This window comes from Canis lupus, chromosome 11 (assembly GCF_003254725.2).
Source record: "Canis lupus dingo isolate Sandy chromosome 11, ASM325472v2, whole genome shotgun sequence".
In the NCBI taxonomy this organism is placed as follows: Eukaryota; Metazoa; Chordata; class Mammalia; order Carnivora; family Canidae; genus Canis; species Canis lupus.
In genome coordinates, this window is record NC_064253.1 from 20,079,620 (window position 1) to 20,098,976 (window position 19,357).

The 19,357-nt window shown below is 51.7% G+C and overlaps 2 protein-coding genes across 3 annotated transcripts in view; one reads left to right on the forward strand and one right to left on the reverse strand.

Moving 5' to 3' along the window:
• RAD50 (RAD50 double strand break repair protein) overlaps nucleotides 1-19,357 on the forward strand; it is a 230,493-nt gene that overhangs the window by 63,805 nt on the left and 147,331 nt on the right. The window lies entirely within an intron of this gene.
• Nucleotides 11,176-18,491, reverse strand: IRF1 (interferon regulatory factor 1). Its single transcript, XM_025433191.3, has 10 exons — nucleotides 18,251-18,491; nucleotides 17,131-17,222; nucleotides 15,760-15,859; nucleotides 14,744-14,920; nucleotides 14,589-14,638; nucleotides 14,349-14,481; nucleotides 14,039-14,158; nucleotides 13,541-13,590; nucleotides 12,484-12,619; nucleotides 11,176-12,160 (listed from the first exon to the last, which is right to left on the reverse strand). The coding sequence occupies exons 2-10, from the start codon at nucleotides 17,215-17,217 to the stop codon at nucleotides 12,048-12,050; spliced, it is 966 nt and encodes a 321-aa protein (XP_025288976.1). The 5' UTR covers nucleotides 17,218-17,222; nucleotides 18,251-18,491; the 3' UTR covers nucleotides 11,176-12,047.

Consider the following 19,357-nt stretch of genomic DNA (forward strand, 5'->3'; position numbering starts at 1 on the left):
TGGTTATACAAATATTTGCTTTATATTTTACACTTATTAAGCTGAACGTTATGTTATTAAAAACACTGAACATATGTGTTGTGTGTATTTATGCATAATTACTGTCTCTCAATGAGGAATAAAAGTGTGCGTATGTTCAATCCAGTGTGTGGACAGGGCTGTAGTGGAGGCTGTACCTGAGCCAGCCTCTTTTTTTTTTTCCTCATGAAGCCATCATCTGTCCTGAGGAAAGCTGGCTGGCTCAGCTCCTCATCAGTTGGGATTAGAGTGGTGGCCCAGGGGCCGGTGGGGATGGTTTGTTGAGGAGCAGATATTGACCTCATTGCGCCCTGACACCGTTGTATTCTTCTACATGGAAAGAAGATACTCAGGGTCTCAACCAGGAATAAAAATAGGTTCTCCAAAAAACAAAAACAAAAACAAAACTCCTCAAGATGCCACACTGGTTGCTAACTTGTAGCTTTTAGCTTTTACTGCAGACCAAGGGACCTTGGAGGGAGTGGAAGATACAGACTGGTATGCAATTTAGGTTTGGAAGACATCCTTTGACATGTCACCACTGCTGGGGAAGGCCTACTAGTGATTCCTGACCAGTAGTTCACCTTAAGGGCCTGGCATTTTCTAAGGTTGTGACTTGTTTTATTCATCTTTATCTTTCTAGACTGGAATAGGCCAGGGATGACAGCCAATGAATGTTTGTTGTGTGAACAAGTGTGTAGAGTATATGCTGTGAAAGGTAAGGCTTCATCAGGTGCCAGAGAAACAGCCCACCAGGCTCCCTCCTCTGATCTGTCTCCAGACAGCCTAGCCAGCTAGAGCAGGCTTCCTCAGGGGGTGCCCTAAGCTGACGCCCATTGGCAGCTAGCTCATCAGGTGTTACAGACGACCCTCCTCTTTCTTTCCAAGCTAAATATTGCCAATTTCTACAACTGTTTGCCTTACAGCCCTCAGCATTCCAGTTGTCTAGCCTGGAGAGGCAAAGAGCATCCAGATGTAGTCTGAACGTGGATGCAGACGAAAAATCAGGGTTTGTGTGCTTTGGCAGTTGCTGTGTTCAAGCTGCGATGGTGACAGCTGCTGGTATGGCCTCTAACATGGTAGAAGGTTTAGGGTTGCTGCTAATCATCTTTCATTCTTTGGCATGGCCTATACATAGACATACTTTTGTGAGGTTATACCCCATGCTGGATGGCCCTTTTCACCAGTGTTATATTTTCCCTCAGCTCACCTGGAGGCTCCCTGAGAGCTGGCTTATGGTAGGCACTCCATAGATATTAGCTCATAGTACTTATTTTATTGTTTTATTATTTGAATAAACAGTCATGGATTCAGTGTCATTCACTGAGCATATACAATGTGTCAGACATTGCTGGGTGCCAGAATAGAGCGGGAACAGAATAGGCCTGTCACTGCTCCCAGAGCCTCCGGATGCTCTGAGAAGACTTGTTTACTGAATGATAAACCCTGGTTGAGTTCATTGTGATCATCACTGCTGCCACCAGACATTCACTGGGTGCTTTCTGTGTGTTCAATTCACAACCCTCCTTCCCCTCAGTGCTGGAATGTGGGAGCTGTTGAGGATGACACCACTCGGGAGGCGAGGAGCAGTGAGCTTGAAGCAAACTTACTAGTGGTCAAGTCCTAGCTCTGCCACACATGAACCACATGAGCATGGGTGAGTTCACTTGGGCTCTCTGAGCTTCAGTTATATTGCCATTGAAAGTTGAGATCACAATACATCCCTCAGAGGCAAGAGAGAATCAGATAGGGTCCCCACACTGCACAACCCCAGGGGGTGCTGTTCATATTTTAGTCTCTGCAGTAGCTGGTGGCCTGGGATTAAATGAGAGCACTTTTGCAAAGAGGTCTAAAATTAACAGTCATCAAATGGCAGCTATTGTTATGCACGAATTAGAGGGAAGCGGGGTCACCGCAGGCCAGCAGGCTGCACAGGGGCTGCCAGGCTTTGTTCTTCAAGGAAGGGCAGGGCTCTGAGAAGTGCAGCCTGTGATGCAGGCAAATGCCAGGAGGCAGGGACTCCCAGGGCAAGTCTGAGTAAGGAATGGCCTGAGTAGGGAATTCTCTAGGCACAGAGGAGCCCCAGAAGCTGGGCAGGGAGCAGGGATGGATGAGAGCAAGGTGAAGTCTTTCATTATTGGGCTGCAAAGGACCCTCAAGAGCATCTTGTCCAGCCTCTTGTCTCACCAGGTCTGCAGGGGCTAGGCAGGGGAAGGCATGAGTCTCCAAGCAACTATCTGGGCCAGGACTCCTACCTGTGCAGACTCCAGTTCAACCCCAGTTTGTGGCCCCATAAAAGGAGGTCCCTGGCATTTTTGACACATAACTATATGTAAGTTTTTTCTGACTGTAAAAGTAGTTATAGGTCATTGTAGAGCATTTTTAAGTTATGGAAACATAAAAAATAAATATAATCACTTATAATCCCACCACCCAAATGTAATCACCATTAGTGTTCTGAAGCATTTCTTCCAGTAGGTATTTCACATAAAATTATACATTATATATGCATTAGATTGGAATTATATTGTGTATAATTTCATGTTCTGTTTTTTTTTCCTATAAAAAATGCGTTTTTATGAGAAGGAGGGCTGTTTTCAATCTAAAAGAAACTCTAGAAAATTTTTTTCCTTAAGAAAAAAGGAAAAGGACAAAAGTTCCCATCTGTGGTGGTTGGGAGGACACTCTGCTGGCTGCAGAGTGGCTCTGCCTCATGTCTGGTGGGAGCTCCGAGGGAGGGGCTCAGAGAGAGAAAAGCATTTCTCCTCTCCTGGCCAGGCCGTGCAGCCTCCTGCCTGGGGCAAAAAGGAGTTGATGAATGTGCCCTCACCCTTCCTTCCTCAACACAGGATGTGTGATCATCCACTCCCTCTAAAGGCACATGTGTGGTTGTGATCGCTATTGTTTATTAATAAAAACAGCATCTCAGTTGGTGCAGCATGTTTTCTTTTGTGCTACCTACCCCTGTGAGGCAGTAAGACAAAAGCTGTTATACCCATTGTATAGATGAAGAAACTGAGGCTACAGGAGGTCTCATTTGAGGCAACACAGCTAGTACGTGGCAGAGCCAGGACTTGATGCAGATCTGGCTGACATCCAATTTAGGGATTTTTCCTCAAAACTTTTTTCCCCCTAGTCCTAGCTTTTTTTGAGTTAAATCGGATGCCCTTATGAAACCAAAGATTGAGAGTGCTATAAGTATAATGCGTGTGTGGAAAAGGACAGAAGCCCACCCTGGGAATCTTAAACCAAGCCCTGGCTCAGGTGCTGGGTGGCCTGACCTCTGAGCACCTCCTCTAGGACAGCTCAGAGCCAGCACCACTGGAGATTAAGGGGGTGGGTTTAAGGAGGAAGCTGTTACCTGTAGACATGTCCAGCAGAGCCACTATTTTTCAGGCATCCTTCTTGACCCACCTAGGCCATGGAGGCTCACTCTCTGCCCAGCACACTAGAGTCTCAGTGACTCCCGGAACAGAATAGGGTCTGCCACAGAGAGACTCTGGGGCTCTGTGAGATAGACTCTAACCAAGGGACTTGGGGCAGCTGCATCCCTCAGCTGGTTTCCCTTATTGCTGCTGTCACAAAGTACCATAAATTAAGTGGCTTAAAACAACACAGATTACAGTTCTGTGGGTCAGAAGTCCAAAATCGGTCTCCCTGGCCTAAACTCACAGTGTCAGCAGGGCTCCATTCCTTTCCAGAGGCTCTAGTAAGAGAATCTGTTTCCTAGTCCTTTCTTATCACCCTTCAGAAGCCACCTGCATTCCTTGGCTTGTGGACCCTTTCTCCATCTTCAAAGCCAGCAGTGGCTGGTCCACTCTTTCACATAATGCCACATCCCTGGTTCTGTCTCTCCTCCCTCCTTCTTCCCCACTTAAGGACACTCAAGTGACTACACTGGATCCATCCAGATAATCCAGGATAATCTCTTTATTTTACATAGCTGATTAGCAACCTTATTTCTATCTGCAACCTTCAATTCCCTGTTGCCATTAAGATAACATATTCACAGATTACATGCATTAGGATGTGGACATCTTTATTCCCCTGTGGACCATCATGCTGCCACTCCTCTGGGTTCTCCAAGGGCCTCACCTTCAGGCACAGACAGGCCAGATCACAATCAGGATGTTCCCACCTGTGTCAGAGAGGTCCTTTCTGCCACCTGCCTGCTTCTCACTCAGCTCAACCTGTCCTGCACTCCTCTTCTCTCCTCCCCAATTCCCAGCCTTAGGTAGAGAGAAGCTGAGCAGGAAGCACCAGCAGGTTTGGACACAGAGGAGGAGGATATGAGGCTGGCTGCACCAGGGCTATGGAAAGCTCCGGGGGGAGGCGGGGGGGGGGTGGTGGTGAGCACTTCCCACCCAGAGATACTGCACTTTCCAAGAACTAGGGCCAGAGCCTGTCCTGTGAGGACTCAGATCCTGAGGTCTAAGGACAGCTCTAAGGCTGGAGGAGTAGCTGGCCGAGTATCAGAGCCCCTCTATGGCTGCATCCCGGGCCACTCTGGACAGCCAGAGTTCATCTGGCCATCCTCTCTCAGATGATGATGCCTATCATCATTCCCCTTCCCCTCTCCATCCCTGGGCCTTAGGCTGGAACACTTAGGGGCCCACCAGAGAGAACCTCTGTCCCAGAGCTGCTTGATGAGCACCCGGAGCTTCTGAGACCCAGCAGGGTGGCCTGTGGGCAGGGCAAGGAGAGAGGGGCTGGACAAAGCCTTTGGCTCTCCAAGTACAGTGATCACCTTGCCCCAGTTTACCCAGGGCTTTCTCAGTGGTAGCACTGAAAATCCCTCACCTCGGTCCAGAGCAAACTGGGACAGTTGGTTACCCTACATCCAAGGCCCTTTGTACCTCCTAATCTACCCTAGATTACCTCTGCAGCCTGGACAGCCAGCTCTTTGGACTCTTAGATGCCAAGTTCTGCACAATATGTGGGCGTGGAGAGATCTGTGGGTGGAGGAGGGGCCCCAGGCTGGTGTAGGGGAATATAGACTCCTGCTTGCAGCATTGCCAGCAGACGTGTCACACATGGACACAATGCCTGTGTCTGCATGGGATGGAGCTTCTAGATACCTGTATGGGGGAGTGAGAAATCATGTTTGCCCGAGTCTCTAAAAACTGTAATATCCTGATTACCTGGGTGATGTATTGCAGGTAGCTTTAATTAATGTGTCTCTTAATACTCATCTGTATTTCTTATTCTGTACAATTAAACTTTTTACTAGTGTACATTTTTAATAAAAGAAAGTAATTAATGACTCTGCCTTCATGTCTCCCCCAGCAGTCCTGCTGAGGGACGTGGATGGGATATACTACATGGAGTGGGACATAGCAGCCTCTGCTCTGGCTGCTGGTTGGTCATGGTCCGAGGGTCTTCTGCAGTGGTAGAGCTAGTTACTACTTTGTCCTCCTGCCTCTCAGTCTGTCCCCTGCACTCCAGAGTCCAGCCTCGCTTGTCCCCAGAGTGCGGGAGGACTCAGAGAAGCCAGGTGGGCAGTGGACAGAACAGGTAAGCAGATGCTGACTTGGGGTTTTACAGGAAATGCTCTCAAGTGCCAGTCCTGCCTAAGCACTGTGAGAATACAGAGCTCCTGGGGAGCTTCCAGTCTGGAGAGATTGGGTCCCCACAGACCACAAGGGGAGTGGCAGAGAGGAAGGGGACAGGCATTGGATGGTGAGGCTGTGCTTTTCTGGGCCATCAGCTAAAAGAGGGCCCCTGGGCACCCTGTACATGTCTTAGTTTGGCCAGAGACCAAAAATGGGTTTCTAGTGAGTGATCCCCAATAGGGGCAGATGGTCTCCTGAGCCAAGTACTCTGGCTGCTGGCCAGTTCATGACAGAAGGGTGCCTTGGAAAGTTGGACACCCCTTCAGGCCCTCCTCTCTGTCCTGTCCCCACGCCCTATCTAAGAATGTCAGGCTCCATACCTAGGAGCACAGCCCTCACCCTGGCTCTCGGCATCCTGATATCCAGCTCTTCTCCCCACCCTTGAAAGTCCAGAAGGAGCATTTGGAAAGAAGCTCTGGATCTTCAGCAGAGGCAGTTACACTTCACCTCCCACAAGCAAGGACTGAAATCCACCATTACCCTGGTGTGGCTAAAGTGACATGACTTCTTGACTTGTTCTTAGTTTTAGGAAAGTGATAGCTATTCTGGCCTAACGACTACCTCCCTATCCACGCCTGGTCCCCAGACACCAACTGTGTATCCATATAAATCCCTCATCCCATAGAGTCAGCTTTCTCAGAAAAGCCTAGTACAGAATTCCCACCACCTGCACCCTGGGACTCCTTTGGCCTTGGCCACTTACTTTGCTCCTGAACTAAGTTCCCAGACATATCCCTTCACGACTCTTAGCAAAGATGTGGCTGATTATTTTTAATTGCTCTGGAAGAACTCACTGCACCTACTGTAATTCTGGGCAGATTCAGGATTAATTGATAGTACAAGTGAGAAGTGGTATCTGACTAGACACTCCCATATCCACGTGGCTTTTAGGGAAAAGGAGAGGGCAGAAACTGAGAAGGAAACCCAGACCAATCCAAGGCAATTGTCCAGAAATGGAAGTAAGGACCCCATTATCTAGGCTGGGGTCTGGAGGGCAAGCGAGAGCTTTTCCTGAAGGAAGCTTGCCAGGGAGTCTGAGAACTCCCCTGGTATAGGACAGCAACCAGCCAGATGCCAGGGGTGCTGTATTTGCTCAGGGACCAAGAAGCCAGGTTAGATTCCAGCCAGCCATAGTTCCAGGACTATGAGACTCTAGTCTCATGGCTGGAAGTAGGATGCACCTGTGAGTAGTCCTGGTGCTTATACATTCACCCAGAGTTCAGATTTCTGAGTACCCCAGGACCTAATGAAGGGTTTGGTTTAGAGCAGAACAGGAGAGTTCTCATTGCCTTACTCAGACAGAAGCGCAGCTGAAAATTCCTCTTTGATCCCTAGAGCTGAGATAAGGCCTAGCAGGCCAGAGTCCCCTGCAGTTGGAAGCAGGTTCACAAACACGCTGGGGTGGCCAACCCGCCCCTGCCCTGAGGCCAAGTTACAGCCCTGTTTGTGTCCTACCCTCCCCGGAGCCCCACCCCTTGAAAATGCAGGTGGCTTCCAGGGCATAGGTAAGGCATCCCTCCCTTGAGGACCAAGCTACCCCCCACCTCCTGGGGCTCAGGGGCCTGTAGCAGCAGCGCCATGTTGCCCAGGAAGAAGGAGAACAGGGCCGGAGTCCCACAGTATCCAGAGTGGATGCAACTCTTGTTGCCTTCCCTCTGTGTCCCCAGATGCTCTCTTGGCTTGAAGTGCTAGTGCCCTGTCCCAGACAAGCTCTCCCAAACATCCTTCCCAGGCCTCAGTTTCCTTCTCTGCCAACAGCCTAATATGGTGGAACTCATCTGGGTTCTGGGCATAGGGAGGTGTGGGCTGGAATCCAGGCTCCATGCTTTTTAGCTGAGTCATCCGGGGCAAGCGCCCTATACCAACTGAGCTTTCGTCACCTGGTCTGCAAACAAGGTGCTGTGGTGGGGCACCAGTATGACAGTGCATGTGGGAGTTTGGCATAGCACCTGCTGTGGGGTGAGCACCCAGGACTTTTGTTGTCATTTCCTGGCCAGACTTGAAGGTCCTTCCCAGTTCCTCCCATTTCTGAGCTTGTGGAAATAGAGGAGGGATGGTGGGTTGGATGTCTGCCTCTCCTCTTATACTCAATCCCTATATCCTTGTCTCATTACCTCTAGTATCTCCCCAACTAAAATGAAACTTAGCATAGACTCCCTAGGCCTGCCTCCCCACTGAGCTTACAGAAGTAGGAGCTGCTTCTGCAATTCCCTACCACCAGAAAATCAGCAGAAATGAGTATCTTGGGAGCTGCCTGGAGCTAGGAAAACCACATGGCCAGCCAACTATGCCCTTGTATTGCCTTAGACTTGGCCTCACAAGGGAAGCCTGGCTGACAAAGACACATGTCACTCTGCCCAGTAAGTTTAATCCTGAAAAAGAGAGTGCACCAGCCCCCTGCCATTCTCCTGCCCTTGTGACCACTGTCATAAGTGGGGAAAGGTTAGTGCAGAGGTCTAGTGAATTTCATGCATCCTTATCATGGAGGGTTAGTCGTGCCCAAGTTAAGCAAGAGCATTGCATCTGGTGGACACAAAGCCTCCCTAGGTGCTTCCACAGGGCTGCTGAGGAAATGTGTACCCTGCTAATGTAACAACTTTGGAATCTGTACAAAGAGTGTGAAAGAAGTCCAAATGGTCCCAGAGAGTGGCAGCCTGGCAATGACTCAATGTCACCAACCAGTGGGATTCACTCCCAGAAGAAAGGACTCTACCTCCAGCCAGGTGCAGGACTTTTTCCTGTCTTTGACTTCCAGAAATCTGGGGAAGCTCTTATCTTGCACATAGCCCACTGACAGATGTTGAAGACTAATTTATGAAGAAGGGATGGTTTGCATTTGTCTTCCCTGAAGATTTTCTGTAATCATGACCCTCTCTATGGGCAGCTAACATATTAGCTCTCTTTTTCTTCCTGTTGTCGAGTGAGCTAAATGAATAAATCAGCCCAATTAAAGTGATGTCTTTGGAGTAAGGCAATGAAACCTATAACTAACCATAAATGCCCCCTGAATGTCCATAGATTTAGCCAGAGTTCTAGCTGGTATGACCAAGCCCCAATTTGCCAGTTTACCCCAACAGAAAGTAGTCCTTAATGACAATGTTACCACAACCCCAACAAAACAGTTCTTTCATTGACCTCCTAGCTTGATTAGCCAAGAGTTTCCACCACTAGTGCTTAGACTCAAACTCTGGAGAATGAGCCACAAAAGCATTGACAGACCCTGAGAATCACCTTAAAATATTATGCTCAAATTTGGGTCCCGTTATACTGGTGTTGCTCCGTTTGGGCACCAACTGGCTAATGAGTTAGAGTCAGCTGCTATCACAGTTACTGTCTCCCCTGTGAGGCCTGAGCCGAGGTCCATGGCAGGGTGTGATGGGACAGCTTGGAAGGTCTGGCTCTATCCCACACTGCTTCTTGAGGCCCAGTCCCCAGAACCCAGCTCCCTTGTGATGGGGAGTAGTTAGAGTTTGGGAGTTCATCCCTAGATATTTCGAGTTAGTCGCAACTGTTTAGGACTCCTGGGATAAGAAGAGCTAGAAGAAGTCAGGACTCCACCTTGGCTTTGGAGATTGGAAGGCTAATGGATAGAATTCCTCTCCCATTTTAATAACTTTTTTTTTTCATTTTAATAACTTTTAAGTGATAAACTAACATCACATATCAGACCTTGCAAGATTGCCATAGCTACCTGGGACTTCAGCATACCCGCTTGCCTACTCTCTGTCAGGGATTAGGTTGAAGGACCAGAGGAGAGCAGAAAGGTCAGAAGCAGTCAATGCCATTTGCTCTGGGTTGCATCCCTTCCCTCCCATCCCTCCTTAGCCCACTGTACCTGGTTTCACACCACCCCCAACATCCTTAGCTAGAGAAGTCATCACCCCCTTCAAGAGTTTGCCAAGTTTCCAGTTAGAAGCCACACAAGGCTAGAAGTTAATCCAATACTTGTCAATAAGGGCTCGGCCTTGGAGGTGAGAAAGGTCATCTCATCCATCCCTCTACTCCCAGGTGAAAAATCCAGGTGGATCTTCTACTGGGAAGAGCTTGATATTGGGGTCCCTCCAGGCATCCACAAGCAAAAGGCCCACCTGGCAGGAAGCCACCTGCTATTCAAAGAGCATGTCCAAGATCAGGCAAAAATACTTTGAGTTTGACAGAATGTCAGACTGATCCTTGCTCATTTTCTAGGTTTTTTTTCATCATTTTCTCACTCAGCCTTGCCTTCCCCACAGGGGCCCATATTCCTTCCAGAGGGCTGGGCCGAGGGACAGGATCTAAGTCCAGTTTCTGGGACTGCACTATAGATAAGCATCCACAGGGCTTGGTTTCTCTGAGGAACCTCCTTACCGCCATGACCTCACTCCCTAGATGATGCGAGTTGTATCAGCTGATTTCCCTTGGCCAGCCTGCCTACTACTGGGTACTGTTTATGCCTCAGGGCCAGAGGCTGGGGATGGGGGTGGGGGAGACATGAGAAAGGTCCATATCCAGAACTCTCGCCCTTAGACATTCCTTTGACTTGGGCCTTATCTGAAGGGGGCATTGCCATATGGCAGTGGTTCCCAGCCTGTGGTTTTCAGAAACTCTTCTGATCAAATATACTGCTTCATAAAGATTTTGTGTGCTTAAGTTCAGCCAGAACCCTGAAGAGACATGGGAGAAGGAAACCTGCTTGTTGTGAGGTCATCCAAGGTTTTCTTAGCCCATTTGTGCATGGTACACTACAGGTCTTGTATTTAGCACCAATATATTATTGCTGGCCACCAGAATGGTAAAATACTCTTGAATTGGCAGGTGTCCATCCCTAGTGTTCTCCAACAACCCCAGCCTCTGCCTCTCAGATCTGTCCCCAACCCAGTATCTATCTGTACTGTCCAGTATGGTAGCCATTGACCACATGTGGCTATTTACATTTTAACTAAAAATTCAGTTTCTTGTGCTCACTTCAGCACATATACTAAAATCCAGTTTCTCCATCACACTGGCCACATTTCCAGTGCTCAGTTGGTACATGTGACTTCGCCACTACCTACTACAGTGGACAGTACAGAGGGAGAGGACATTTTCATCACTGCAAAAACCGGACAAGGAATGCCCACCACAACAGGCCTCAGGAACCTGTTTTGGGCTGGTGTCTGTTGTAACTGTCCATGACCATGCAGTACTAATTGTTAACTTTTTGAAGTAGCATCTGAATACCCTTGGATTTGAGTTTAGCAGGACATATAGTTTATGGGACACATTACTCAGAACTGAAAAACCTAACACTGTCCAGACCTTGGAGCCCCAGTTCAACTCACAGCCTGGCTATAAATCTAAGGGCAAGTGATTATATTTATATGAGCATGTCCCTGTACTGTGATTGTCCCTTTTTCTTGTCATCTTCTCTATGAACATAACTGGAAGGCTTCTGCAATAGATGCATGTCACTGCTCACCCCCCAGTCAAGTTCAGGCAGGATGCCAAGAATGACTCCATCAAAATAAAATGTCTCTGTAAGAAAAAAAACCACTTGCAGTTTATCTCTAAATAAAAGGCCACACCCTTTATAAACAATTAACTTTTTATAAAAAGATAAATGTACATATTTACACACATGTACATATGTGGTCACACATGACTTAGTGGTTAGATGGCGTTTCCAATTTTAAAAATCACACCAAGACGCTCCCACTTCCCTCCCAGGGCCTGCTGAGGGCTGCCAGGGCCTGCCTGAGGGGGCAGGTGGGCGCAGGGCAAGGCACAACATAAATAAATGTAAAGGCTGAGAGCTTGGGGGAGACGTTAGTGTACACCTCTGATCAGAAAAGTGGCAAGGTCCACAAGAAAAAGTGCCATGTTCTTTCCCAAGCCCCTGAGCCCAAGCAGGGCGGAGCTCCTCTACAGCTGAGGGAGCACTGTCCTGCAGGGCCCCGTTTCCTTCACATTTCACTGGCTTTGGAACAGTCCCTAGGGCTCAGCTGGGAAGGGGGGGAGGGTCTCTGGGAACAGGATTCCCTTAGTGCAATTGTCTCTTAGTGCAGAGCCAGCCCTGGGGTTGGTGCTGTGCTTCTCTGAGGTCACTGGTCTGTTCCCTTGGGCCACCTCAGCAACAGCGAGACCCTTTCAAGGCAGTCGGGCTGAGGGGGAAAGCTGGAGGCTGACTCCTCTCTGAGAGTTCCATCTGACACATCAATCTCATAATCCCATCTTCCCAGGAGGCAGGGCCAGCTTTACCCCACAAGATGAGCCCAGACCCTGGCCTAACAGAACCTAAAGGGTCACTGTCCTAAGGAGGGAGGTTCCATCCCTGCTCAGCAATGGAGTCATTCTCTGCCATGTCAAGGAGCCCACAGGAATCCTGTTTCTTTGCATCATGGCAACCATGATGCCAGGTCCTGCTCAACACCTAGGGGAGTCAAAGGGGCCAGGGCCCAGCTATGGTGCACAAGGAATGGCCTGGATGGAGGGCAGTCTGACTGGAGTCAACAGGCTGTCCAGCCAGCTGGTGTCCATGTTCTTCAGATCTGAAGAGATCAGCCCAACATACCCTAGAAGATGTGAAGAAGGTTGTATGAGGATGGAGGGTAAAGACAGGTGTGTTCCCCTCCTGCCCCTCAGCCCTATCCCTGTAGGCCACAGACACAGCCGCCTCTACTGTCCCCACATGGCAGTAAGCACCCTGCCTCCATCTTCAGGCAGACCTGAGTACGTGGGAGCAGCAGCCAGTTTGTAAGCTGTCTGTACCAAGAAGAGTTGAAGAAAGATGCTTTGCCTCTCCTGCTCCCTAGCCCAGTCCCCCAGCCCTTTCCTACCCACCCCCTGCCAGTTTCTCGCTTCTCGGAGAAACCTTCCAGCTACAGGGACTTCTTACCCCCAGGGCTGTCAACTTCTGGTTCGTCCTTGCAGCTGAAGTCTCCATAGAGAGAGGGGGGCTGAGTCCCAGGTTCATTTAGCAGGTACCCCTTGCCATCCACGTTTGTCGGCTGCCACCCCGTCTGCTCCAAGAGCTGGTGACAGAGGAATAAGGAACCATCAGGTTACTTCCAGGGCAGATTCATCCTCTGGTCTTGCCCTTGGTGAGCCAAACCTTCCCTACCAGCATCGTACCCTTGGTCATTTGCATGTTCTCAGATGGATGCAAATGTGGACTGTGGTTAGGACAGGGGCCTGCGAATTGTGGATCTGCCCTGGACTCATGCTCCTACATCTCCCCTCTGGCACAGAATCTCCTAAGACTTTCCCCCTCAGCTGAGTGAGGACATACCAACCAGGAATGTGGCATAAAGTAACAGCATCACAAGTCAAGAAAAGAAAAGAAAAGCTAGAGATAGGGAGCTATGCCTACGTCTCAAGTTTTCTATGCTGATGAAACACAGCCTGGGTACAACTACTGCAACAACTGTTTTATATTCGCTTTTAAGATTGAAGCAGGACAAAAAAAAAAAAAAAAAAAAAAAAAAAAAAAAAAAAAAACACACCCCTGGAGAATAATTTGCTTTAAGGAAAAAAAGAAAAGAAAGAAAGAAAAGGAAAAAATCCCTCATCAGATCCCAGATCCCAAAAGCTGATTATTAAAACCTGATGTGCACTTCCCTAACTAACAGGGCAGCAGGCCTGGGGCCTGTTGGGGCAGAGGACGCAGGCCAGGGACCAGGCACTGGTGCTGGCTGACTCAGAGTGGTTCCAGGCCCTAGGGCTGCCTCCAGGACAGCCTGTCAGAAACCAGGCCTCCCCACTGTCCTCACTTCCCCAGTGTCTTTCCCACCAGCCAAGGAGGGCACAGTGGATGTGGCACTTATAGGATGATACAAGCAGCCAGGTCACAGTAGCAGCTGCCTCCACCCTCCAATGTGTTGAGCTCTAAGTAGTTTTCTCTCTCCTAAGAAGCAGCCACTTCACAAGAGCGCTCAGGGAGGAATGCGCTTTACCTTCATGATGTCCTCAGTTAATTTCCCTTCTTCGTCCTCATCTGTTGTGGCTGTGGATGGGGAAGAGCAGAGAGGTTAGAGGTTGGCTGGTAGTCAACCAGGCTTGCCCCTGCAGTTCCACCATAGTGCTTGCCCTACCACGCACGTGCGTGTGCGCACACACACACACACACACACATACCTCCCAGCAGACATGTACCTGCTATGGACATTCCAGAACAGGACACTGTCCTTGTGACTCAGCCTCCCGCACCCTGAAGCCACACCTCTTCCCACCCCCTTGCTTCCTTCCTCACCCACAGAGACTGGGCTGCAGAGGAGCCAGGGAACTGAGCAACCTCAGACCCAAATACAGCCCCTGGGCCCCCTTCCCTCTTTTCTCCAGCACAGCACAGTCATCTCGGTCAGTGCCAGGTAGAGTTCTGAGCATCTTCTCTCCCTCAGGAAACCCTCCCCAGGACCCAAACAGGCAGGCATGTGGGCCGCAAGGGCACAAACCTTCAGAAGTGGAGGGCATAGGTGACACCTGGAAGCTGTAGAGGTCACTGGTGCTGTCCGGCACTATCTCTGGGACGTGCCAGTCAGGGAGAGTACTGGTAACGGCACACGGTGACAATGCTGAGGGACAGCAGAAACCACAGGTCAGAACTGGCTGCTTTCTGAGTTTGCAAGACATGCAGCATCCCTGACCCCGCGGCCTGCTCCAACCTGCCACCCCCTCCTCAAGCACGCTGCCTCCTGGACCCAAAAGAAGGAGCCATCCCATTGTGACCTTGTGTGGCCTCCTGCCAGACCTGGCCTACCTCACCTGGAGTAAGGTCCCGCTCAACCTCCAAATCCTGCCCCATGTAGCCGTGAGCTGTGTAGCTGCTGTGGTCATCGGGCAGGGTGGAGGTGCTGAGTCCATCAGAGAAGGTGTCAGGACTGGAGTCACCACATGACTGCAACAAGAGAAAGGAGCTTAGGCCCAGGCTTGCCGTGGCACTTCTCCCACTGCCCACCCTGACTCCTGGGGGACCAAAGACTAGTAGCTCAGGGCCACACTCACCTTCCTCTTGGCCTTGCTCTTAGCATCTCGGCTGGACTTGGACTTTCTCTCTACAAAGCAGATGGGCCATCAGTCTTGGTACAGGTACACCAGCCCCCGCTGCCCTTCTTCTTCCCTCCCTTTGAGCTTCCCAAGGATCCAGAGCCCTTGGATACCTTTTCTCTGGTTCTTGGTGAGGGGTGGGAGCATCCGGTACACCCGCACAGCTGAGCTGCCTTTGTTCCTGCTCTGGTCCTTCACTTCCTCAATATCTGGCAGGGAGTTCATGGCACAGCGAAAGTTGGCCTTCCATGTCTTAGGATCTGGCTCCTTTTCCCCGGCTTTGTATCGACCTAGTCGGCAGAAGAGTGAAGAGGACTATAAGGACCAGAGGTGGGAATCCTTAGCTGCTGTCTGGCCTGGGAGGAGGAAGGCAAGAGTACCCCTAAGCTCTCATGCTGCCAGAGATCCACACTAGCCAAACAGACGGTATTCCTGGGTGACCCTCTACAAGCCCTGGGGCTTCTCAAATGCCCATGCTTGACTCAGACACATCCAGCAGACCTTTCTGAAGGGCCCAGCCAGAAGCACTAGAGGGCCTGTATGTCTTCACGGGCTGTACTGGTGCTGGACCAGAACCAGTCTCCCTGCTTGGGCTGTTAGCAGCCAGAGATTAAATAAAGACTAGGGTTTATCTGATGTTTCCAAACACAGCAGTGGACAAAGAGGAGGCATCAAAGAACAGTTACTGATAGGTGTGCTGTCTGATCTGAGATGGACCAAGAGCTCCAGACCTCAAGGATAAAAAGAGGCTGCCAACCAGATGGGCCTTGGGCCAGGACCTTGGTAAACATCAAGAAAATCAAAGACTTGGGTCTTTCAGTATCCAGGCTCACAACTGCTTTTGCCCCAAGGAGCTTTAATCCAGCTACAAACTCCCTGAAATCACACTTTCTAAGACGCTGATTTCACAGGTTCCTTTAAGAACTTGCTGAAGACGCTGATTTCACAGGTTCCTTTAAGAACTTGCTGAAATGATGGAACTTTTCCCCAGAAATACAAATCTGCCCCCTGCTCACCCCCAAATTTTGTACACAATCTCAAGGAACCCGATGAAGAGCCTCTGTGTTAATAGAAGTGATTCCTCTAGTCTTCTCCTTGGCCCTCCAGGGCTGGAGACCAGGGCACACACCTGTGTGAATAGCCCAGCTCCGGAACAGACAGGCATCCTTGTTGATGTCCCAGCCATGCTTGGCAGCATGCTTCCATGGAATCTGGAAAATCATCTCCTCCTGAATGGCACACACACACATATATACAAGGCTGTGTCAGCTCAGAAGCCACAGGGTTTTAGCAGGAGCCTGCCCAGCCCCGCCGCGCCCCCCCCCCCCCCCCCCAGTCTGAGAAAAAGCTGACTTCCCCTTTTCACCCTGACATCTGGCTTGAGTTGACCCATCCTGAGAATGGCTTAAACAGACTACTCTATCATTCTAGATCTCTCAGAAGGGGCTCTGGGTTCTGAAGAGCTATGGCAGTATCAGCTCACCAAAGCTCTCCCTCTGCCTGTTACAGGTGTGCTGGGACCCATAAGGAGCACCTTGGGATGCTCTCTGGCTTTTCAGCACCAACGCAGAAGTGAAAACTCCATCCACTAAATGGGGATGCTTAGGACAATTGGGACCACTGGCTCCTACACAGGGAGGGAGCCCTGGGCCAGTCTTGGATGCTGACTACCTGTGTGACACTGGCACTGTCCCTATACCTCCTGGTCCCTCATTGGTTTCTCTTCTGTGAAATGAGAAATCACAGTGACAAATATAAAGACTAAGTCTCACTGTTATCATTACTGGTGGTTAACACTTTGGATTTCTGAGTTTGATTGCTCAGGTTCAAATCTTGACTTGATCACTTTTTGTGTCATCTCATTATCTACTTCTCAGTGCCTCAGTTTTCCTTATCTGAAAATGGAGCTATTAACAGGATCTACTTCACAGGGCTACTGTGAGGATTAAATGACACAACGTAAGTAACAGACGTAGCACAGTAATCACACTTGCTCATAGGGAGTGGACAGTAAGCATTATTATGAATATTGTTATTACTACTATGTCTGCAGGGTTTGTGCACCAGCATGAGGTTTCTTGAGCCTGGGCCAGCAGTGCAAGGTTAATTCTCAGGTCCCTTGCTCCTCCAGCCATCTTCTCACCACTAGGTGCTCATTTCTCTGCCTCCTGGCTGTTTGGAACCCTGTAGGATGCTGTATGTTTGCAGGAGTCTCTCGTAAAAGAGACCAGAACTCTGGCTCTGCAGATGCGGGGAGAGTCTTGCTGATGCAAACTGTCAGTGCCCTCAGGTGAGTGCCCTGTCCATACCAAGGAAGGGAAGAAGGCAGAGCGGCCCAAGGCTGGGCCCTTGCATACTGCCTGCAGGCAGGACCCACTGGGAAACAAACACATCTGCCTCCTCCTCATCACTTCCGTTTTTGAGCTGCATCTGAAGCTTCGGTCCCCTCAAAGAACATGTGTTAAAATAGTGGCATAAAAACCCAGAAGGTGACACTCACTTTATTAATCCAGATCAGCCCTGGGATTTGGTTGGAATTAATCTGCATCTCTAGCCAGGGTCTCATGCGCATCCGAGTGATGGGCATGTTGGCTGTGAAGAGAAAACAGACGCTCCTGTTTGGAGTCTGCAGAGCAGCCCCTTAGGCACTACCCTGCCTGCAACCCCCACCTCCACCCCCCCACCGCAGCCCATGGTCATTCAGTTAACTCTCCCCTGCCCTCCACCAGGTACCAAGTAGTATAATCATGGGAAAGAAGGCTTTCACCAGAACAAAACTGTTCTCCAAATATTTTCAGCATCATGGGCAAAAACAATTAAGCCCCTTCCCTCACGATCCTCTAAACACTCTGGGGAGGAGACAGGCGTGCAAGTGATAGTTTCAGGATTTATGTGCAGAAGAAACAGACAAAATACACAGATATTTTAATGCCAGAACTTTCCTCCCCAAATTCAAATCCTTTGGTAAGGGACAGGCTTCTTTTGGTTGATGCCCATAAATCCCCCTACTTGAGTTGCCGCCGCTACCACTAGCTAGCCGTGCACTGGTGGCAAGCAACCACCCTGCACTCTACCGGGACCCTGCACCCCCCAGTCTGTTCTATGCTGCTCCCAGACCAGGTACCCCTCCCGGTCTGGCTCCCGTCCTCCGCGAAGTAGCCGAAGGAACACCTGTGGCGCCTCTTCGCATGCGTAGCCTCAGCAGGTCCACCGGCCTTTCAGGCAGCAAGTCCCCCCCCCCCCAACACCTGCACGTACAGCCCGAAACCTGAGGCCTGGGCGCGGAGCTGGGGGCGCCGAGTCTCCCGCACCGCTAACGGATGCGCGCGGCAGGTCTACCGAGCGGCGCAGAGGCCCGGGGGCTCCGCGCACACAGATCCGCGACCCGGCCGGGCGCCGGCAGGCTCGGCAGGCTCGGCTCGTGGGCGGTCCACGCCGCGCGGCCCGCCCTCCCCGCCGCGGCTCGCCGCTCCGCCAGCGCCCTCCGGAGCCCGCGCGGAGGCCCCCGCGACGCCGCGCGCCCGCGACTCTCCCGGCCGGGGGTCGGCCCCGCTTCCCGGAGCCCCGCGCGCCTTTGTTCGACGCCACCGACCGCCCCCCCGCGGCGAAGGCGGACTCACCTCCGCAGCGGCCGCGATCCACCCGCGGCGCCCGAGGGTCCCGGTCGGCTGGCGCGGCGGTGTCCTTGCGGCGAGCGCGATCCCGCAGGGAGCGGCGCGAAGGCAGAGGCTGCGCGGGTCGAGGGGCGGGGGGCACGGCTGGCCTTGGCTTGGCGCGGCTCCCTCGGCCTCGGCCCGGCCGGGCTCCGGCGCACGTCCTGCCTCGACGAAGGAGTGGCGCGCTCTGCCGGGGCAGCGGCGCCGGCGAGAAATCTAAACACTTAGCGGGATTCCCCCAACCCAGGCCCGGCCCCGCCTCCCGAGGAGCCGCGAGGGCGCCTATTGGTCGGTGCCGCCCCATCATTTCGGGGAAATCAGGCTGTTGTAGAGCTAGCGGCGAAGGGGAAGTACAGGGCGGCTGCTCCTCCCCACCCCCTCCGGCCGGCGCCGCCGCCCTGGGGCGACCGCGGGCCCGCCCCGTCCGCTCCCCCTCCCCCTGCCCCTGCCCCTGCCCCTGCCCCCACCCCCGCGGCCCGGGGAAGGCTGTCCTGGAAAGCCGGACGCCCCCGGCCCGCACCCGCACCCGCAGCCACTCCCCTCGCTCCGCGTTCTCCGGCCTGCTCTCAGCCTCCTCGCCGGGCGCGGGGGACGTCTGTCTTCCGAGCGCAGGTGAGCAGGTCACCCGGGCACCTGCTGTCCTCTTCAGAGCGGACAGCCCGGGATTGAAACCCCGTAAACGAGCCTGGCTCCTCAAACCTGCTAACGGGGTGCCAAGAAGGAAGCGTCTGGGCCCTCCTACTACTCGCTTCTGGAGGGGCGGCCGGCCCCCAGGACCCTCACCTGCCTTGGGGAAGTCCAGGAAAGCCTACTGCGCCTGGGGTGCTGACTGGGGCTGCGGGAGGGAGAGAGGAAATCCCAGTTTGGCCGCTGCAGGTGCAGCCTGGCACGGGACTGGGAACCTCAGCCTCCTCGACTGTAAAACAAGCAGCCCTAACTTGCTGGTTTACAGCTACCCAGAAACGATGTCTGTGAAGCACAGAGCCGCACTTGAGGACAGCAGGTGCTGTGTGGCTTTTGAGGTCCCTGCCCAGAGCCTAACAGCGACAGAGAGGCGCCTCTCTGGGTGCC